Raw genomic sequence first — 22,727 nt, 5'->3', positions numbered from 1 at the left:
AATTTGCAGAATATAATTTCTAATTTAACGGCTATACAAAATCATCCGGTTTGCCTTGACTCGACTACAGTTGATTAATGTTTTGTTTTTTTTTTTACATCGTGCCATCATCTGAAAAGTTTGGAAAAAAGTCCCATGTAAACAAGAAAAAGTCTTCATAAATATAAATACTGCACTCAAACATATTTCTGAAAAATCGACTTAAGTTCAGTAAACAGAACTTGTTTTGTTTTTGTTTTACTGGCGTGTAAATGTATTTGCTCATTTTGTCCATTAGAGGGCACACCGACGACGATTTAAATGACCTTCTGGTACGGGCTGTTACTCGGGATTTAACACCTGAGATGCACTTGTGAGGGCGATAGAGGATGCCACGTTTCAAGAGCAAAGTAAAACGACTTGCTGTGCTCTCCTGTAGAAATATTTTAAGGCTGAATATTGCAAAATCTCAGTGAGCAGCCTCATTTCAACAGAGGTCGGTTTGGTGGAACCCCGTTGATGCCCTGCCACGTCGCGTATTTGAAGTGCACATTTACAAGGCGAGGTGACAACTGTGCCCAATCTCAAAATAATGTTTCAATTTCACAGTTTGAATGGCGTGATGAGCTTAGCGGCGGCCATCTGGATTTTTTTTTCTGAACGGCCCAAGTATTTCCAGCTCATTTACTCTGGCTCGATTTTATTTTGAAATCCACAGCGGGAAATGGTAGTTCCTATCCGTGCCGCCTTGACACCCAGAGCATCTAAGCGGTCCTCCTCCTCAGTTGCACCCTTCAATTCAAGCGTGCGCCGGGAAAAAAAAAAGGGGGATGCGATTTGAACATGGAAAACAACACCCGTGTCACGCACGAAGGCCTTTAACATCAAATTTGGTGATTTCCCCCCCCCCCCCTCTTTTCTTTTTCTTCCTTCTCACAATGAGCGAGGCGACGATGCGGGTAAGGGGCCAGTTGATTGCCACGCTTAAGGATACTTGCATCGGCGAGGTGTCAGCATGACTTGGGCGGAAAACTGACCTCCATGCTGAAGCGGAGCCCCCGGGGAGGACCATGGCGAAGAGGAGAGGGCTGCTGTTGTCTCTGCTCTACTTGCTCGCGGACTTGTGGCTCAGTTGGCAGCAGGTCCTCCGGATTGGTGAGTGACGGAGGCCAAGAGTCGCTTTGGCTCCCTTGCAAAAACCGTCGGACTCATTCTACCTTGACATCGGTTGCTTGGGGAAAGATGCATATTGATTATTGTTGCTGTTGTTGGAGTTGTTTGTTGCAAAAAAAAGGAGGACGCAACTGAGCTCGGCTTATATGCACGTTGACATATTTTAAGATTGTTCCATCACTTTTGTGCACATAAATGGAGCATTTGTTCATTTAAGGTCATTTAATTGAATGGTTTAAAAAAAATTACATGTAAAATCATTTTGTGTGCTTTTTTTAAAATTAAACAATTAAAAAAAAGGAATTCTAGGTGCATTTTAAACATGATGGTTATTTTTAAAATCATTACATTTAATGTGTTATTTGATTTAATTTTTAAAATAGTTTAATTTGGTTTAAATAAGTGAATGGAAAAACTCATAACTTCAAGAAAAAAATATATACAATGGTTTTGTAGATTTGACATAAAATTTAATTGAATTGAATAAAAATTTAATTGAATTGACTAAAAAAATGAATGAATTCAAAAAGACAATAACATGAAACGTCAAAGACATTCACACTCCATTTAAAATGAGAACTTTGTACTTTGCGATTGCAACCATGCACAACGGCGCTGCGTCACACCGAAAGCCGTTTCAATATTTGGACTGTGTCGCTCTTTCCAATGAGGCCACCCAAATAGTCGAAATGCCTTATCCAGTTCAGTTTATACAGGACGAGGTCGTTTTTCGCACTTATGAAACGAGCACGTCGCGATGCCATAAAAAAACTAGCTTATAAAAAGTACATTTTTGCATTGATGTGTATTTTTGGTCATACAAAATGAACGGCATCAAACTCAAAACACCCCCCCCCCCCACAAGATTCCATTTGGAACATGTGATTGATGTCACATTATAAAAAACACATTTTAATTGACTCCTATACTATCATGGTACAAGACTGGATTATTTCAAGTTTCTGTATTTCGCCCCAAAGAATCATCATGACAATAATCACGGCGAGGTCGCTCGCCGCGTTTGGGCACGACGAGATTGAAATCCCCTTAATCCACTCCGGCGTGGGTCAGAGGAGGACTGCCCATGCACTTGAACGCATCGCGGCTGGCGCACTTGCTCGCCTTTTGGCCCGAGGCCACAGGAAACAGATCCACGAGCAATCGCGAGCGGGGGGGCGCGCGGACACTTTGAAATCCGTCCCCAGTTTACGGACGAGCGCTTTGAAAGTTGACGAGGAAGGCCGTGTAATTAGTCCTTTTAGAGCTGATGCAAGCGATGATAAGTGCGCTTCATTAGGAGAGTCTGCTTGCACGTTGCATCACAAAGACAAAAAAATAAGACTTTCTCAACAGGAGGACTCGGGCTCGAAGCCAAGGCTTGAAATGTGTCGCCTCCAAATAGCTTCCACTGTTCTATTGAAGCGTTTTCCTCTCTTGAATGCAAATTCAAATTGGATTATGACGAAACCTAATCCTCGCTTGATCGTCATAATCAATTATGACAAACAGGTTCATCAGATTTTTTCCGTGTTGCGTTTACACTGCACCCAGATCCGGATAGGAACTGGATTCGAAATTGTCTAGATTCCTGGTTAACTTTTCTCTTTCTAATGTGTTATCTATAAATGCATTTTCCTGTTCTATATAATCCTTTTTTTTCCCCTGATGAATCCAAATTCAATCTGGATTGGCATAAAACGGAACCCTCATTTAATTGGAACCATGACCAATGGTGAGATTTTTACACCATTTGAAAAGGTTTCGTGGATTTAATTCCACTCCGCATCCGCGTTGCTGCCAAAACGTTCAAATGTGGAACGGAACTGGATTCAAATCAGTTTAGATTTCCATTGAGTTTCGGTTGATGTGAGGGTAAAAATCCACCACAAACGTGGAGGATTTATCTTTACAAATTCACAGCAAAGAATCGCCACAACTTCCACAAACAACGGATGCTAAGGTCCGCCGCAACGTACATCACAAAACAACGTCGGTGAGAGTAAAAGAAAAATGTCGGTCATATTTTGGACAGTCGGAGGCTCACCTCACTACGATTCACTTGCCACGTACGTCATCGCTTGCCTCCATTTTGGAGACAGAGCCGGGAAGCTTTACTATTGCATCCACAGCGACATATGAAGTGATAAATATTGTTTAGTGTCGTTGTAAAACAACACATCCAAGTCTCGCTAGCTTCAAACCTGGTAAATGTTTTTTCACCGTGATGTGAAAGCGTGGGGCGGCCCGGTAGCCCAGTGGTTAGCACGTCGGCTTCTCAGTGCAGAGGTGCCGGGTTCAATTCCAGCTCCGGCCTCCCTGTGTGGAGTTTGCATGTTGTCCCCGGGCCTGCGTGGGTTTTCTCCGGGTGCTCCGGTTTCCTCCCACATTCCAAAAACATGCATGGCAGGCTGACTGGACGCTCTAAATTGTCCCTAGGTGTGAATGTGAGCGTGGATGATTGTTCGTCTCTGTGTGCCCTGCGATTGGCTGGCAACTGATTCAGGGTGTCCCCCGCCTACTGCCCGAAGACGGCTGGGATAGGCTCCAGCAGCCCCCCGCGACCCTCTGGAGGATCAAGCGGTTCAGAAAATGGATGGATGTGAAAGCGTCTGTCCATTTGGATTAGCAGGTTTATTTCGATCAAAGCCAAAACCTTCGCAAGGGGGAGGTAATTCCCTCAACGGCCAGCAGGACGCCGCTTTGGTCGCACCGCCTGGAGTTGTGAAAAACTGGACAAAGCGGCCTGGCCATTCTCTCCCGTCTCAATCTGAGCTCCGTGTCGTTAATCCGTCTCAATCAAGGACGGGGGCCCGGCCTAATCTTTGTCATTCTCATCCCCGGCGCTAATCTCGCCCATATGCTGCCACGTTCCCTCCAATTAACATCCCTCCCGCTTTGGCAGGTGTCGTTGTTTCGCTCTTCTGGTAATAACAACAAATCCCGAAACAACCAACACTAATCTTCTTTTTATGCGGAAAGTCAGAGCGGACGAGCGAACGGAATGTCGGCTCGTCTGTATTGGCCAACGCGACTGAACGGGCAATTCCGTGGCGCCGCCGTCGGATCATGTGTCAAGCCAGCGAAACGTCCCTCCTCATTTTCACTCCGCGTGTGTCGGGGGGTTCGCCGGACCAACAGAGAGAGCTCAGTGTCGCACATCAAACGGGGATCTTCGATGGCTTCGGAGCGCCTCATTCAGTCCGAGGCTGGCGTGCGCCCAAGTCAGATGGGTGGCGGTCGCTGGCTTGTCGGGCCGTGGGGGGGGGGGAGAAAGTCGAACACTACACCGTTGTCCCGTTCGACCCCAAAAGACTCCCCCCCTTTCTATGAGAGCGAAAGTGCGAGTCGACCCGAGGGTTCGTTGGGCCACGTCTCCGCCAAGCTGCTGCGATCGAATCGTCTTGCGATGGTACGATCGGCATCGGTAAACCACAAAATTGTGGCGGGGCAACGTGGGACCGTACTTGACATTCCTGGCCCTCGGGCCTGCGTGGCTTTTCTCCGGGTACTCCGGTTTCCTACCGCGTTTCAAAAACATGCGTGCCAGGTTAGCGGAACATTCAAAACTGTCCAGAGGGGCGACCGTGAGCGACAATGGTCGTCGGTCAACGTGTGCCCTGCCATTGGCTGGCAGCCGGTTCAGGTTTTACGGAAGACGGCTGGGTGCCTGCGTGGCTTTTCTCCGGGTACTCCGGTTTCCTACCGCCTTTCAAAAACATGCGTGGCAGGTTAACGGAACATTCGAAACTCTCCAGAGGGGCGACCGTGAGCGTCAATAGTCGTCGGTCAATATGTGCCCTGCGATTGGCTGGCAGCCGGTTCAGGTTTTACGGAAGACGGCTGGGTGCCTGTGTGGCTTTTCTCTGGGTACTCCGGTTTCCTACCATCCTTTTAAAAACATGCATGGCAGGTTAACGGAACATTCGAAACTGTCCAGAGGGGCGACCGTGAGCGTCAATGGTCCTTGGTCAATGCGTGCCCTGCCATTGGCTGGCAGCCGATTCAGGTTTTACGGAAGACGGCTGGGTGCCTGCGTGGCCTTTCTCGGGGTACTCCGGTTTCCTACTGCGTTTCAAAAACATGCGTGGCAGGTTAACGGAACATTCGAAACTGTCCAGAGGGGCGACCGTAAGCGTCAATGGTCCTTGGTCAATGTGTGCCCTGCCATTGGCTGGCAGCCGGTTCAGGTTTTACGGAAGACGGCTGGGTGCCTGCGTGGCTTTTCTCGGGGTACTCCGGTTTCCTACCTCGCGTTTCAAAAATCCATTCCCCCCCCCAAAATATCTGACTTCAAATGAAGGCTTGTTGTCGCTGTTCGTTCTCCATCCGAAGGAGTCAACACAAGTGTGGCGCTCGAGGCCGATCGCAGTGTCCCCGCAGCGCTCTGGTTTTGCTGACCTCCCAGCATGCATTGCCCCACAGCGCCGTGCGACCTAATAATGCAGTCAGGACAAACGCTAACTTATATTACTGAGCGACCCCTCACCAGTTTTTTTTTTTCCAAAGCTTGTGTATCAAGGTGAAAATCTTTGGGGGGGGGGGGGGGGGGGGGGGGTTTGATCCTCGAAAACCGTACCCCGTAGTGAAAAGAGTTTCACCGATTAGGACGGAATTAGGTGGGCATGGTGGTCAGACGGTTCGCAAATCCGCCTCAGAGTGCTGAGGCGCTGGGTTCGATTCCGGCCCGGGCCTCCCTACGTGGGTTTTTACGTCGACAGGTCAAACTGAGGGAAGGGAATTTGTGTTTTTGCCCCCAACTTTCCAGGGGGCGCTACGGAGTGATTTTGTTGGGGTCGTGTTGCGGTCACATTGTCACATTCTATTCCTCCCGTGCTTGCTGAATTTCCGGGCATGTTGAGCCCACCCGCACTCTCCCTCCCTGCCCCCCCCTACCTCCTCCCCCAAAAGGCCATTCATTCATCTCGTGGATGCAGTGACCTATTTGTCGCCCGCAAACGGAATCTGCGATACGCCTCATAAAAAATAGACGCGCATTTTGTTCACTTCCAAAATGCGTCGGCTGAAGTTTTTTTTTTTCCGCTGCACTTCATCCGAACGCTTCCTTATAAAAAAAAACGCAGCGACACAGATGAACACAATTAGCAAATGAAGTTGCGCTATCGAGATGTTTCGAATGACCTCCTTCTAAAGGAAAAGGAAAAGGAGGCCCGCCTGCTCACTCGCTTGCAAACCAAAAACGCGATTACGACTCCTTCGTGTCCTCCATTCTACACGCGTATCAAAAATAATACGCCCACAAATACACGTGCCAATTTTTTTTCTTTTTTTTCATTGAAAGGACGTTTCTACTGCCGCTGTTCATCCAGTCACCAACAAAGACATATAAATAAGTTATTATTATTATTATTTTTTTTTTTTACAAAAGACCATGTAACAAAATTATTCATTCATCTTCCATACCGCTTGATCCTCACTAGGGTCGCGGGGGGTGCTGGAGCCCATCCCAGCCGTCTCCGGGCAGTAGGCGGGGGACACCCTGAATCGGTTGCCAGCCAATCGCAGGGCACATACAAACGAACAACTATCCAATCTCACAGTCCCACCTCGGGACAATTTCTATGTTCAATCAGCCTGCCACGCATGTTTTTGGAATGTGGGAGGAAACCGGAGCACCCGGAGAAAACCCACGCAGGCCCGGGGAGAACATGCAAACTCCACACAGGGAGGCCGGAGCTGGAATCGAACCCGGTACCTCTGCACTGTGAAGCCCACGTGCTAACCACTGGACTACCGGGCCGCCCGTAACAAAATTAATTACAACTAATAATTTTTTTTTTAAAGGTATTTCATTTTATGGATCTGATTTTCATTTTTGCTTTCATCATTTTTAACCAAATGATATTGCAAACGAGGACATACTCTACCGTTAGAATATTTTTTTTCTCCGGAATTTACATTTCGTGTTCCCTCTCTGCACCACACAAACAAACAAGGAGGCCAAATGAATCTGCTTTCCCTGTTGTATTCGCCTCTCGCGTTGGCAGCGCTTTGGAGATTATTCATGCGGTGGCTGCGCATCATTTTGTGTTTGAGTGATTAGACACCGGCGACCAAGATGTAAATCGGAAAATCTACATAGTACTGAGGACGGGGTGGGGGTGGGTATTCTGGCCCCGCGCACAAAACGGACCATCTGCTTGGAAGAGACAAGTTGGGCCATATGTGTGTGTGGTTGAAAAATTATTGATGGATGCGTGAATTGGTTTGTGTGCAGAATTCGGAAGTGTTTTAGCGAGACCTGCTCGCGGGCGCTTGGGGCGGGAGCTCGTTTTTCAAAAGCGAACCACACCGCGTGTGCACAAGGCGCTCTCAGTGTGGGCACCAAGAGAAAAAGGTCATTCACCATCAAGGTCTGCGTGAAAAGAAAAACGTTTTTTTTTAATTACATTTTCATACGGAACTGCCGAGTGCAGTGAACTTTTCTCTGGTGTTGTGAAGTGTGATGTTCGATTCCACCGATTTGCTTTACACCCGACGCGTTAAATAAATACAAGCGAGCCTTCAAAGTTGTGACTTTCAAATCGTTAAGAATTGAAGAAGTGTTTTTTTTTAATGTATTTTAAACGCTCCGCAGTGGAGGCGGGTTAGACCGGTAAATTGGCAAAAGAGCGCAGACTCTGGGGGTGGCTGCGCCGCTGTGGGAGTGGTCACAGCCGACTTCAAAGTCTTTATTTGCCTTGAAATACAGAACGCTGGTAGCGCACTCAAGTCGCAACGCGACAGAATGCCAATTGCCGTCATGTGGGCACCGCCTGCCACCTCAGATTGTTTGTGTTTGATTTTGATCAAATTTGGGTATTTTGGGTATTTTATTTTTTTACTTCTATCCATTATAAAACTACCTTCTGGTGGCATCAGAAGAAAAAACAAAAAACAAAGCATAACAGTGGTGGCCTCGAGTCTGTCTGTACTTGTCTATGTCGCCGTGTGCAAAACATACAAACAACTGTACTATAATTTGAAATACGCCCATTAAAAAAAGTGTTTGGGTTAATTTCCATTTGAAAGGCTTTGGGATTCTTTTTTTGTCTGGCCTTGACTTTACTCTTTTTTTCGCCTCGGGTAGAAAGACTTTTTCTTCAGGTTGAAACTTTTCCACAGCACAGCGGGCTGCTAAATGCGTGATGGTATAATAATGGCTTTCGACTTGGTGAAGCAGCATGCGGCTCATTATCCAGGAACCGGCTAACTATCAAAGACCGAACGTTTGGGAGTTTTGCAATCATGAGGCTGTTTGATGTTTTCTGGACAGTTGTTGTGGAGATATTTTTGTAGAGATTACGTCTTTTAAGGAATGAACTCTTGTTTAGTCGAGCAATCTGGAACGTGCCGATGTAAGAAATAGTAAAGGCGTATGCAAAATGATCATTCCAATGATTGCGGTGTCACTCGAAAGAGTTGCTCTCGTCTCGCTAAATGTGACGCCCGTGTTGATGGAGTAACTTCATCAATGTTCCCGAGGGAAGATTTAGAGCTTAAGACATTCGCCGAGTGTCGCATCTGCTGCGCCGGAGTCAAAGGTCGATTAATGAAGTTCGGCAAACTATGAAACGACACGCTCGCCAAAGACATTCCCAAGAGCTGTAGGCCACGCAAATGACTCGCATTGACCCCCCCCCCCCCCCCCCCCGTAAGCGCGTCTCCTGGTGTGTCTCCTTGTCCTGGCGGCAACGGGCTTTTCCCAAACGCTGCGTCGGAATGTAGGCCGTGCAAATAGGATGAGGCTGGCCGAGGTGGGGGCTTTTCTCTCAATGGGATTAAATTCCAGTGACATGACCTGAGCATATCTGCGCAACATTATGTCATATTCATAATCACTCTAAGCGAAGATGCAATATGGAGGAGTCGGCCTCTTTAAAATAAATACATTAAAAAATTAGATGAATGAATGAATTTTTCTATATATATATATATATATATATATATATATATATATATATATATATATATATATATATATATATATATATATATAAGGCGGCCCGGTAGTCCAGTGGTTAGCACGTCGGCTTCACAGTGCAGAGGTACCGGGTTCGATTCCAGCTCCGGCCTCCCTGTGTGGAGTTTGCATGTTCTCCCCGGGCCTGCGTGGGTTTTCTCCGGGTGCTCCGGTTTTCTCCCACATTCCAAAAACATGCGTGGCAGGCTGATTGAACACTCTAAATTGTCCCTAGGTGTGAGTGTGAGTGCGAATGGTTGTTCGTCTCTGTGTGCCCTGTGATTGGCTGGCAACCGATTCAGGGTGTCCCCCGCCTAATGCCCGAAGACAGCTGGGATAGGCTCCAGCACCCCCCGCGACCCTAGTGAGGATCAAGCGGTTTGGAAAATGGATGGATGGATACATATATATATATATATATATATAGATCTATATATCTATATTACAGTACTAGAAACTTTTAGTTCGTTCCTTAGTTCCGCTGGTAGAATAAAATACCACATGCTGCTTCACCAAGACCAAGACACAGATCTGATCTGATCACATGTAGCATCACGTTGTGATGAGACAAGGTCTTTGGACTACTTACTCACACCTAGTGTATTCATTGCACTACAAAGACACAAGTTTTCAGAGAGACTCAAAACAGGCGTTGGAAATTTACCTCAGACGAGGAGCCACATGCTGCTTCACCTCACCGAAAGACAAAAGACCTGATATCTATCTTTTTTAAATGTGTTCCGGCTGTTGTTCTCTTAACGATGTGAAGAACATTGAGTTATCTCGTGTCTGAAATGCAATCTATTCATAAGGCCTCGGCTGGGTTACTATCGGCTCACACACGGCAGCCCCGTTTGACGGCTTTGCTTGCTGGTGTCCGTCCACCCAGGCGGCATCTTCGAGACGCTGGAGACCGAGCCCATCAGTGTGGAGGAGCTGGCTTTTAAGTTTGCAGTGACAAACATCAACAGGAACCGGACCCTCATGCCAAACACCACGTTGACCTACGACGTCCAGAGAATAAATCTCTTTGACAGCTTCGAGGCCTCCAGAAGAGGTAAGTATACGGTTACCGTTTGTTCTTGTCGTAAAATCCCAAAATCAAAACGTGACTATTTTGTTGGCGCCAACCAACTCACTGACAGAACACTTACAGTAAGTTTGGGATACGTGTTCCCTGCGAGGCCACCAAGTAATGTGTGGTGTGCCTCAAGGTTCAATTTTAGGCCCTTTGTTGTTTCCAATGTTTATATGCACTTTTCTTGTCAAACCACCACCCTTCCCCCCTCTTTCGCAATCCTCAGCCTGTGACCAATTGGCACTAGGTGTGGGGGCCGTGTTCGGACCGTCACACAGCTCGTCGGTGAGCGCCGTTCAGTCCATCTGCAACGCCCTGGAAGTCCCTCACATCCAGACGCGCTGGAAGCATCCGTCCGTGGACAACCGAGACAGCTTCTACATTAACCTCTATCCCGAATATGCCTCCATAAGTCGAGCCGTGCTGGACATAGTGCAGTACTACAAGTGGAAGACGGTTACCGTGGTCTACGAGGACGCGACGGGTCAGTTGCGAAAATCTTGTAATAAGATGGGGGTTGTTGGGTCCACGTTAGCTTGGCCCGCAGACATGCAGGAGGGTAAATGCCAGTTGTCCTTGACAACCTCAATGAGCGGAGCTCAAAAACACAGCTTCTCGTTTTTCGAATTCAAAGAATTGTGATCGCAATGTAAATTTGAATCATTGTGTGGCAGAATAAATGCTAATTCGAATTTGGGGGCTCTGGTACAAGTAGAATGCCGACAATGAACGGCCACAAGGGGCACAGTTTTGTCAGAATTCTTTTTTGCATTTTAAACGTTTCTAAATTTTGCAAATTGAAGGCGCCATTTTGACCTGCAAGAAAACAGACTGCGATTTCTTTCACTGGTTGTGAGAATCGCCGGGTTGAAACTGGATCACTGATATCGGGTCAAAGCAGATAGCACATGAAGTAATCATGATGTTTGTGGGTTGAAGGCCTGATCCGTTTGCAAGAGCTGATCAAAGCTCCGTCCAGATACAGCATCAAAATCAAGATCCGCCAGCTGCAAATGGGAAGCAAAGATGCGCGGCCGCTTCTCAAGGAGATGAAGAAGGGGAAGGAGTTTTACGTCATCTTCGACTGCTCCTATCAAACGTCGGCTGACGTCCTCAAGCAGGTGAGCCACTCCAAGATCACCAGCAGAGGATCTCGAAGGACCCCCCCAAAGAGATTTTTCACATTTTTAAGGACCCTCATTTGTGAATGTTTTTTCTCAAGTATTTCTGGTGTCGGGACAAAAAAAAATTAAGAGACGTTTTAGCAGCTTTTGGCTTAATACTGAGCCAAATTGCCAATTGTGTGTTCCCGCCCGTATCACTGGCAGAGTTGGAACTTCATATTAAGAAACCAAACCTGCCGTGAAAACGAATCAAGTCAAGTACAACTTTATCACCGCATTTCCTTACAAAGCATTCTGCCCTTCAACACTTTGCAGATCCTGTCCATGGGAATGATGACAGAATATTACCACTTCTTCTTCACCACGCTGGTAAGCAGGCAAGCGAGACTCAAAAGAATCCACAAAGTGATCGCCCAGAGTAGGTCTGCTCACGTGCACGCTCGCCAGCACAATGTCAGATATTCCAATGAGCTCTACTGATCTCCAACTGAAGAAATAAAACCATTCATTCCGTACCGCTTGATCCTCACTAGGGTCGCGGGGGGTGCTGGAGCCTATCCCAACTGTCTCCGGGCAGTAGGCGGGGGACACCCTGAATCGGTTGCCAGCCAATCACAGGGCACACAGAGACGAACAACCATCCGCGCTCACACTCACACCTAGGGACAATTTAGAGTGTTCAATCAGCCTGCCACGCATGTTTTTGGAATGTGGGAGGAAACCGGAGCACCCGGAGAAAACCCACGCAGGCCCGGGGAGAACATGCAAACTCCACACAGGGAGGCCGGAGCTGGAATCGAACCCGGTACCTCTGCACTGTGAAGCCGACGTGCTAAGCACTGGACTACCGGGCCGCGAAATAAAACCAAAACAACTTGAAATAATCTACAACGTCAAAAAGACTCACAACCCGCCGGATCATCTCGTTGATGTGATGGCGCGTCATGCTAAACTTCGCCCACCTCAAAACCTATACAGTCAAAACTACGCACATGAGCTGGCAATTTAGCCACGTTTGGTATCAATGATAACCGTCTAGTGGCTCAATAGACAAAAAACAAAACAAAACAACTGTCCCCCACGCTAGCCAAGCAAAGTTTTGCGAATGTCTTTCCCCGCAGGACCTGTTTGCACTGGACCTGGAGCCGTACCGCTACAGCGGTGTCAACATGACGGGCTTCCGGCTGCTCAACATCGACAACCCCAAAGTGGCCTCGGTGGTGGAGAGGTGGGCCATGGAGCGGCTGCAGGCCCCTTCCAAGGCCGAGACGGGAATGATGGAAGGCATGATGACGGTAAAACGATCTAGAGCTTAAAACTCTTTCCATGCTTGCTTTTTGCGATGGTAAAAAAGACGACTGTGATTACCCAGAATCATCTTTACGACAGTTTCACAACTGTTTTCGTGTCGGGGAAATAGCTCCATTTATTTTGCTGACTTATATCGTGTGAATTCCTTACACTTTAGGGCAGAAGGCATTTTTAATTTGACGGTGATATTTTCCAGGGCCTATATTACATCCATCCATCCATCTATCCATCATCTACCGCTTATCCGGGGCCGGGTCGCGGGGACAACAGCTTTAGCAGGGAAGCCCAGACTTCCCTCTCCCTAACTACTTCTTCCAGCTCTCCCGAGGTGTTCCCAGGCCAGCTGGGTGACATAGTCTCTCCAGCGTGTCCTGGGTCTTCCTTGGGGTCTCCTCCCTGTGGGACATGCCCGGAACACCTCACCAGGGCGGCGCTCAGGAGGCATCCGAATCAGATGCCCAAGCCACCTCATCTGGCTCCTCTCGATGTGGAGGAGAAGCGGCTCGACTCGGAGCCCCTCCCGGATGACCGAGCTTCTCACCTTATCTCTAAGGGAGAGCCCGGACACCCTGCGGAGAAAACTCATTTCGGCCGCTTGTGTCCGGAATTTCCTATATTCATTCATTCATTCATCTTCCGAACCGCTTGATCCTCACAAGGGTCGCGGGGGGTGCTGGAGCCTATCCCAGCTGTCTCCGGGCAGTAGGCAGGGGACACCCTGAATCGGTTGCCAGCCAATCGCAGGGCACACAGAAACGAACAACCATTCGCACTCACACTCACACCAAGGGACAATTTAGAGTGTTCAATCAGCCTGCCACGCATGTTTTTTGGAATGTGGGAGGAAACCGGAGCACCCGGAGAAAACCCACGCAGGCCCGGGGAGAACATGCAAACTCCACACAGGGAGGCCGGAGCTGGAATCGAACCCGGTACCTCTGCACTGTGAAGCCCACGTGCTAACCACTGGACTACCGGGCCGCCCGAATTTCCTATATTCATAGGAAATTCAAAAGACATCGGCCACGGAGGCACATCGACTCTCCGAGAAGTTTGACGCACAAAGGGGGTGCGCCACCCAACAATAAATAGGACGCATTAGGACGCGAAGCAGATCCACATGTTGTTTATCTGCTTTAATGAAGGCAGTCATTAAAAGCTTACGCTATTTACAGCTCTTGCATTGGTAAACAAAATTAATTCACACCCAATAATTCATAATTATTGGGTGTGAAAAACATAATTCACACCCAAACTCCCCCATGCCTGGTTGCTAATCCTGTTTGTGAACTCTACTGTACTTTGAAGTGAAAAAAGGCTGCCCTCCACCCCTGAAAAAAATAAAATAAATGAAAATCGAAACAGAATCACTGAGAGAATCCACGCAAACACACAAACATCTATTTTGAGAAAAGAATTAATGGGAGGTTCTGATTGCGCTCAGTCGCATTCCGTTATTTCACATCATCTTGATTTGTGAGGATGCTGACTCGATGACATGAACAAAAGTGAGTCGGAAGACGTTGTGTGATTGCAGACGGAAGCGTCCCTGATGTACGACGCCGTGTACATGGTGGCGGCGGCATCGCAGCGCGCCGCCCAGATCACCGTCAGCTCGCTTCAGTGCCACCGACACAAGCCGTGGCGCTTCGGCCCGCGCTTCATGAACATGCTCAAAGACGTGAGTAGCGCGACACTTTGACGCCGCCGTTCTTTTTCCATTCTCGTTTAAAAGATAAATGACTGCAAATCAAAATATTTTCATCCTGATTAGATAGACGATTTAAAATGTCATCATTCGATCCGTCAACTCAAAACCAATTCTATTTTTTTTTTTTTTTTACACATGTAGTAACGATCCGAATTGATGCGCAAATACTATTGTATTTATTTTTGTTTTATTTTGGAATTCAAATGTATGCATTATGACTGAGAAATGTATCCGGTTCTGGACGAAAATTACACAGCCAATGACTTGGGCCAGGTCACCCCCCCCCCCACACCCAAAAGTTTCCAAACTGTGCAAACGAACAAATGTCGACATTTTCAAGGGAGTGAGGACATCAAGATGTGCGAGCAACATTACAAGGAAAAAAAAACAGACAATTTGTGCCTCATTCGGATAAAAGCTTTGTGATCAAGTGAGCTCGCTTCATTAGCGACGAGTGCATTCATGAGCCTTGCTCTCCGCGCTCAGGTGGGGGGGGACTTGCCCGCCTGCCCCATTTACATCATCATCTACGAGGCACACACACTTGAAATGTCCAGCCAACGTAGATTTGGGCCATTAGGACGCAACAAGCCGTCATCTCCAAGATTGGACCTAATGCAGCACCACTCGCTCATCAATTATTCATCGTCCATTCATACTCATTTACTCGGGCTTCTGCGGTAAACTGGATGTAGCATTTTGCGTTCTGACCATTACCAAAAGAAAAAAAAAAAAAAAGGATTGAGATTCATTGGCTGTCCTGCTTCTTCGCACAGGCGCAGTGGAATGGCTTAACAGGACAAATCGTCATTAACAAGACAGACGGCCTGCGCAAAGATTTTGATTTGGACGTGATCAGCCTGAAGGAGGACGGCTTGGAGAAGGTGAACCGTCCCCTCCCTCCCGCTTTTCATTTTGTCTCAACTGATTCTTAAGCAGGAATTAACATATTTTAAAAAAAAAAAGTCATTTTCATGTTGTGCTGGTCAGTTTGGAATATTTGACCTTTTGAACAATGACCTGTCCTGTACAAACTCACTCATTCGCTACCATTCACGCCTATAAACATTAAAATAAATTAAAAAAAAAAACATCCAGGGCTCACCATGAATAAGTTAAAGGAGACATATTGGGATTTTTCTTTGACCAACTGAAAGCAGTTTACATGAGTGGCTAACCACCGAGTTATCGAGGCATAGGTGTGGATGAGGTTCTGTGAAATTCAAGTTTGTAAACAACCGTAATGACTACTAGATTCCTGCAGATGGCAACACTGTATCGCTTTGGATTTGAGATAAGCACTGCTTTAGAGTAGACGATAACGATGGGGCAGTGAATCTCAGATTGCCACGTCAGCGTCCGTCATATTATTGCTTACCATGTTTTTGTAAGAATTTGCTTTTTCTCCGCATTTTGGTCCGAAACCGGTGCTTTGAGTGAAACCAATCCATGTTTCGACTGCTGATGACTAAAGAACTGAAAAGAGAAAGAAGAGAGTCGACTCTTCCTTCGCCAAGTTTGGCGCTTACATTGTCAACAGAACGCCAATATTTTGTGGGTGTTGAAAGATCAGTCAAAATGCTGGCAGTTCAAAACTGCATTTTGCACGTCTCCTTTCAATACACTTCTTCAAACTTTCAATGCAGTACTCTTTTCATTTTTAGCTGACAGTACTGCATGCTCGTTACAAAATGACACTGCAGCTCAAAGTCAACAAGTCATCCGCTTCGTTTTGCTCCATTATACATCCAACGCCCTCCATTTAAAAATGTTTTTCCTTTTTTTTTTCTTCTGCAAGACAATCGCAGGCAACAATCACCTGAATAAAGTGTGGAAAAAGGTCGGTACTTCGGTACAGATAGTAATAGTAACGCTGTTCACTGATAGACTTGTCGCCCCGTCTGGTCTGTTTCACTCTCTCGTTGTGCTTTGATGACTTTCCCCTTCGGTGTGGCTTCAGCCAAAACTTTGTCGCCCGGTTAAATTGTCAATCTTCACACTCTGTCGGTTACAGATTGGCGTCTGGAACTCCCAGACGGGCCTGAATTTAACGGAAAACAACAAGGACTCCGGCACAAATGTCACCGACTCCATGGCCAACAGGACCCTCATCGTCACCACTATTCTGGTACGGTAAATAAGAAAGGGACCCACCTCTGCCGCAAATAAGAAAAATTAACTCGAGTCATTCACCCCCCCCCCCCTCCTCCATTTGAACATTTTTATTATTGTCTATATTGATTTAATTTCAATAAATCTTCCACACAAAAAAACGTGTAGTTTCAAAAACCAAGACTCTGTAACTTCCGCTAACAACCCAGGCTAAACTTGGCTCCTCCCCAATATGCAAACACAGTATACCATCACTTCAACATACACGCTTGACAACAATTGCTACTCTCCGATTTGGCCAGGGCTTTGCTGGAAAAGTGGCTAATTCATGACATGGTGAACTGTTTGCAAAACGAAAGGCGTTGGCGTTTTCAGGAAAATCCCTACGTGATGTACAAGAAGTCCGACAAGCCGCTGTACGGCAACGACCGCTTCGAGGGGTACTGCTTGGACCTCCTCAAGGAGCTCTCCAACATCCTGGGCTTCTCCTACGAGGTCAAGCTGGTGTCCGACGGGAAATATGGCGCGCAGAACGACAAAGGCGAGTGGAACGGCATGGTGCGCGAGCTCATCGACCATGTAAGTACTTGCGACAAAGTATTATTTCAGTAGATTATTGTGGCGTTGTATTCTACTCTGGTATTTATTTTGTGGGAGAGTTTTTTTTTCGGTCAACATGGAACAGCTGATTATTTTATTTTTTTTAAGGTTAACCAGAGACACTTTAAATGGCCGTCTCCCGTTAAACATGAGTTTGAATGTCACCGGTGAGGGTGTGTACACTTGTGCAACCCCGGAAGATCTCTTGCCTGTACTTCTACTTCCACGCTCGGAAATATTTCCTTTTTTTTTTTTAAAGTTGAGTCAGAGGTGACATGAATGCAGAAAGGCTTTGGAGTATTTCTCTTCTTTTGAGATCTTGGCATTTCAACAGGGGTGTGTAGACTTTTGAGAATGACTTATCGGAAGGATCCCGACACTCTTGTGACGGTTGGCAGGTAGCCGACTTGGCGGTGGCCCCCCTCACCATCACCTACGTGCGGGAGAAAGTGATCGACTTCTCCAAGCCCTTCATGACGCTGGGCATCAGCATCCTCTATCACAAACCCAACGGCACCAACCCGGGCGTCTTCTCCTTCCTCAACCCGCTGTCCCCGGATATCTGGATGTATGTGCTGCTGGCCTGTCTCGGTGTCAGCTGCGTGCTCTTTGTCATCGCCAGGTGACGTTCGTTTATTTGCGTCTTTGCCGTGGTTCTTAAACTGGTTCCGACGTCCCCATATCCATCCATCCATATTCCGATCCGCTTTATCCTCACAAGGGACGCGGGGGGTGCTGGAGCCTATCCCAGCCGGCCGTCTTCGGGCACTAGGCGGGGGACACCCTGAACCGGTTGCCAGCCAATCGCAGGGCACATACAAACGAACAACTATCCAATCTCACAGTCCCACCTCGGGACAATTTCTATGTTCAATCAGCCTGCCATGCATGTTTTTGGAATGTGGGAGGAAACCGGACAACCCGGAGAAAACCCACACAGACCCGGGGAGAACATGCAAACTCCCCACAGGAAAGCCGGGTCGACGTGCTAACCACTCGACCATCGGTCTGGCCATAAATTAATATTCATATATATACACACACGGCGGCCCGGTAGTCCAGTGGTTAGCACGTCGGCTTCACAGTGCAGAGGTACCGGGTTCGATTCCAGCTCCGGCCTCCCTGTGTGGAGTTTGCATGTTCTCCCCGGGCCTGTGTGGGTTTTCTCCGGGTTGTCCGGTTTCCTCCCACATTTCAAAAATATGCATGGCAGGCTGATTGAACACTCTGAATTGTCCCTAGGTTTGAGTGTGAGCGTGGATGGTTGTTCGTCTCTGTGTGCCCTGTGATTGGCTGGCAACCGATTCAGGGTGTACCCCGCCTACTGCCCGGAGACAGCTGGGATAGGCTCCAGCACCCCCCGCGACCCTAGTGAGGATCAAGCGGTTAGGAAGATGAATGAATATATAAACACGTACACACACACAGACATTTGCAGTACTGTATATAATTTTGGAATTGCGACTGTTCGACTCTCCAGGTTCACTCCGTACGAGTGGTACAATCCTCACCCCTGCAACCCGGACTCGGACGTGGTCGAAAACAATTTCACCCTCATAAACAGCGTGTGGTTCGGAGTTGGAGCGCTCATGCAGCAAGGTACGCTTATCGGTTCAACGGTATCGGCGCGGGTCGCCGTCGTTTGTGACGCCTCGCCATCATCATCATCGTCTTTCAGGTTCCGAGCTGATGCCCAAGGCCCTGTCCACCCGCATAGTCGGCGGAATTTGGTGGTTTTTCACGCTGATCATCATTTCCTCCTACACCGCTAACTTGGCTGCCTTTCTCACGGTGGAGAGGATGGACTCGCCCATCGACTCCGCCGACGACTTGGCCAAGCAAACCAAAATTGAGTACGGCGCGGTCAGAGACGGATCCACCATGACCTTTTTCAAGGTAAGCGGCATCGTGAAAGCCTGCAATTTGCCCGAGCACAAAAACTATAAATAGTGAGTGGGGTGTCAAGACGTTTGGCTCTCACCGCGACAGAAATCGAAGATCTCGACCTACGAGAAGATGTGGGCCTTCATGAGTAGCCGGAAAAACACTGCCTTGGTGAAGAACAACCGCGAAGGCATCCAGAGGGTCCTCACGACCGACTACGCTCTCCTGATGGAGTCGACGAGCATCGAGTACATCAGCCAGCGCAACTGCAACCTCACGCAGATTGGCGGTCTGATAGATTCCAAGGGCTACGGCGTGGGGACACCAATAGGTAGCTTACATAGTACTGATTTGGAATTTTTTGGGGGTGACGTTTTGAGCGCTTGATGGGGCAACATAAAAATTTTGGATGAAAATTAGGCTCGGCAGTAAGCTTGTGGAATTCTTCCAAAATGGAGACTCCAAAATCCAACTGCAGACATTTCTTTCCTGAATAGACTCGCCAAAATGTTTCAAAAAGCCACGTATTGGGCGGGAGGGATGGGGGGGAGTGACGGAATCAGACATTTTTGTGAGATTTTCGGGAGTCCTTCAACGACAAACTCGTCCTCGAGATTTCATATGACTGCTATGATATGAGGTGCCAGATGAGGTGGCTTGGGCATCTGATTCGGATGCCTCCTGAACGCCTCCCTGGTGAGGTGTTCCGGGCATGTCCCACCGGGAGGAGACCCCGAGGAAGACCCAGGACACGCTGGAGAGACTATGTCACCCAGCTGGCCTGGGAACGCCTCGGGATCCCCCGGGGAGAGCTGGAAGAAGTAGCTAGGGAGAGGGAAGTCTGGGCTTCCCTGCTAAAGCTGTTGCCCCCGCGACCCGGCCCCGGATAAGCGGTAGAAGATGGATGGATGGATGGATGCTATGATATACATATTTGATACATTTGAAGCAGTTCTTGAAAGACAAACTGGTCCTCGAGATTTTCTCCACCAAATGAGCACCAGGAACACAAGACAAGCCAATGCGATTAAATTGTGAAAAATGTGAATTTTCCATCCAGGCGGCTTTTATTTCAATTCAACACATTTGATACAAAAGGTAACTCGATGCGCTTCACACAATCAGAAGAACTGAATACAAAGCGTCGTTTTCAGTATTGCAACCAAAGTCTGACGACCTGATGATGAGGCCTCGTCGCTTCGGTTGCTCTAGAGCACGGGTGTCAAAGTCAAGGACCGGGGGCCAGATCTGGCCCACCACATTATTTTATTGGGCCCGCGAAAACAATTCAATGATGCTTGCTAAAGTCTGAAACAAAATTTCAAATTCTCATGTATATAATGTAATAATGGGGCGGCCCGCTAGTCCAGTGGTTAGCACGTGGGCTTCACAGTGCAGAGGTACCGGGTTCGATTCCAGCTCCGGCCTCCCTGTGTGGAGTTTGCATGTTCTCCTCGGGCCTGCGTGGGTTTTCTCCGGGTGCTCCGGTTTCCTCACGCATTCCAAAAACATGCATGGCAGGCTGATTGGACGCTTTAAAAAATTGTCCCTTGATGTGAATGTGAGCGTGGATGGTTGTTCGTCTCTGTGTGCCCTGTGATTGGCTGGCAACCGATTCAGGGTCTCCCCCGCCTACTGCCCGGAGACGGCTGGGATAGGCTCCAGCACCCCCCGCGACCCTAGTGAGGATCAAGCGGCTCGGAAGATGAATGAATGAATGAATGAATGATACAAAAGGTAACTAACTCGATGCGCTTCACACAATCAGAAGAACTGAATACAAAGCGTCGTTTTCAGTATTGCAACCAAAGTCTGACGACCTGATGATGAGGCCTCGTCGCTTCGGTTGCTCTAGAGCACAGGTGTCAAAGTCAAGGACCGGGGGCCAGATCTGGCCCACCACATTATTTTATTGGGCCCGCGAAAACAATTCAATGATGCCTGCTAAAGTCTGAAACCAAATTTCAAATTCTCGTGGAGATAATGTAATAATGAGAATGTTTGAAAAATCCGTTCTTCTTGACTTGCCGTGCTCTAGAGCGTTGCGCTTTCTTCCGCAGGCTCCCCTTACAGAGACAAAGTGACCATCGCCATCTTGCAGCTTCAGGAGGAAGGCAAGCTGCACATGATGAAGGAGAAGTGGTGGCGTGGCAACGGCTGCCCCGAGGAGGACAGCAAAGAGGCCAGCGCCCTGGGCGTGGAGAACATCGGCGGCATCTTCATTGTGTTGGCGGCCGGACTGGTCCTTTCCGTTTTCGTGGCTATCGGAGAGTTCATCTACAAATCCAGGAAAAACTTGGACATCGAGGAGGTGAGCGTCGGCCAGTGCGAGTGGCACAATAAGTATTGACGCGCTCCGTTTTTGAAGGACGCGGCCCGAGGACTTGAGCGCCGCATGCGTTTGGGCGCCGCCTTCTGGAGGTTGACGGGAAATGTCCAAATGTGGTGAACTACATTGTTACAATAAAAAAAACTTTTTAATCGCAGAGTTGGGCGTTTTCTGTAGTTTTGATGTAGAGCTCATGAATATTTTAATTGAAAGAATACATTAAAAAGTCCTGGGGGGTGTGGGGAGGGACGGGGGGGGGGGATAATAGACTCTGGTCAGCGTTTGACATCATGATGCTTTACCATCATGGCCTTTCTGTTTTTATGCAAAACAAAAACACAAATTGTACCTTTTTTTTGTGTGTGTGGAACAAAATGTATTTTTTGTGTTTTTTTGGGAGGGGGGGGTCAAGTCATGATGAAAAGGCATTCAACCGCTGTTTTTTTTTCTTCCGCGACTACTTTTCAGAACATTGTTTATCAGTGAATATGCTTTTCAAATTTGTTGTATTTATCAAGTTTGTGTGTCATTTTTCTCTTGCGCATGTAAGATGTCGCGTCAGAATCGTTTCTGAAAGAAGAAAAAGGAAATCTGTGAAAAACATGACACCCTTTTTAACCCTTTGATCGCTGCTCGTTTCATATTGCTGTGTTGACGTTCTTATTTTGTTCCCCGTTTGCCACCATTTCCAATCACGCACGAACTGCTTGGGTCACATGATTACACAAATCACATCACTGCAAACTTTGTCTTATTTTTGGCATGCTAAAGGTTATTAAAGACGATCAAACCGCTTTGCTGTATACAACCAGCCGATACATTTCTATGAATTGTTAATTAAATGTACAATTTGAGCTCACTGGTACGTTATACTTGACATTCCAAAACACCAGGGGGCAGTGTTGGGAAAAATGCGGGATAATAAACAAAGGGATAATTTACCACACGTTCCTTCTTGAGTTTTGTGAAAATGTGTTTGAGTGAAATTTGCTGGTTGAAAATAATGAAATCCATCTATTCTAACTCGACGTTCTTTCGTGCGGCGGGGTTGGTGTGTCAAAAATGCGAACTAACCGTCCAGACATTGTAGTAAACTGTTGGCTAACGTCAAGTAGCAAGAGACAAGGGTGTTAGCTCGCTTTGCTAGCCTTGGGTCGATCCATCTTCTGGCCTCTCTCACTCGGCTGACACGTTTTAGTGTTACGGTCCTCCTTTCGATAATCCCGTCAACGGAATACTAGCCGGCCGAAAATGAGGTTCAAAGGAGACCGCGAGGCGTGTAATCAGGATACAGTCGCTTAACGGTTTATACGATTAATCATGTGTCACAAAAAAAAGTTAAGGACCTTATGTTGGGAATGATAGTCAACTATTGTGTTTTTCTCCATGTGACACTCAGACCCCCGGGGGGGGGGGGGGGGGGGGGGGGGGGAATCCAATAGTGTTGCAGATCAAAGGTGGTCTAG

General features: G+C 47.6%; 1 protein-coding gene and 1 long non-coding RNA gene across 4 annotated transcripts in view; one reads left to right on the top strand and one right to left on the bottom strand.

Annotated features, from left to right (window-relative positions):
- The window catches only part of LOC127609024 (uncharacterized), a 220,753-nt gene that overhangs the window by 28,993 nt on the left and 169,033 nt on the right, over nucleotides 1-22,727 (bottom strand). The gene's annotated exons all lie outside the window — the stretch shown is intronic.
- LOC127608905 (glutamate receptor ionotropic, kainate 1) lies at nucleotides 68-22,202 on the top strand. 3 transcript variants are annotated; one of them, XM_052078402.1, is made up of 16 exons: nucleotides 650-1,134; nucleotides 10,002-10,169; nucleotides 10,417-10,674; nucleotides 11,130-11,311; nucleotides 11,630-11,683; nucleotides 12,436-12,609; nucleotides 14,163-14,306; nucleotides 15,113-15,220; nucleotides 16,135-16,176; nucleotides 16,351-16,464; nucleotides 16,824-17,027; nucleotides 17,447-17,670; nucleotides 18,529-18,647; nucleotides 18,727-18,944; nucleotides 19,038-19,263; nucleotides 20,993-22,202. In XM_052078402.1, exons 1-16 carry the CDS (start codon nucleotides 1,050-1,052, stop codon nucleotides 21,280-21,282), a joined length of 2,610 nt encoding a protein of 869 aa, XP_051934362.1. In that variant the 5' UTR covers nucleotides 650-1,049; the 3' UTR covers nucleotides 21,283-22,202. The 3 variants fall into 3 exon arrangements, with proteins under 3 accessions (XP_051934364.1, XP_051934362.1, XP_051934363.1); XM_052078403.1 differs by lacking the exon at nucleotides 16,135-16,176 and having other exon boundaries at nucleotides 652-1,134; XM_052078404.1 differs by lacking the exons at nucleotides 16,135-16,176; nucleotides 16,351-16,464; nucleotides 16,824-17,027; ... (3 more) ...; nucleotides 19,038-19,263; nucleotides 20,993-22,202 and adding an exon at nucleotides 15,530-15,636 and having other exon boundaries at nucleotides 68-1,134; nucleotides 15,113-15,312.

Source organism: Hippocampus zosterae, chromosome 10 (assembly GCF_025434085.1).
Source record: "Hippocampus zosterae strain Florida chromosome 10, ASM2543408v3, whole genome shotgun sequence".
Taxonomy (NCBI): Eukaryota; Metazoa; Chordata; class Actinopteri; order Syngnathiformes; family Syngnathidae; genus Hippocampus; species Hippocampus zosterae.
Note: the sequence above shows the minus strand (reverse complement) of the source record. Positions and strands in the feature narration are given on the sequence as shown.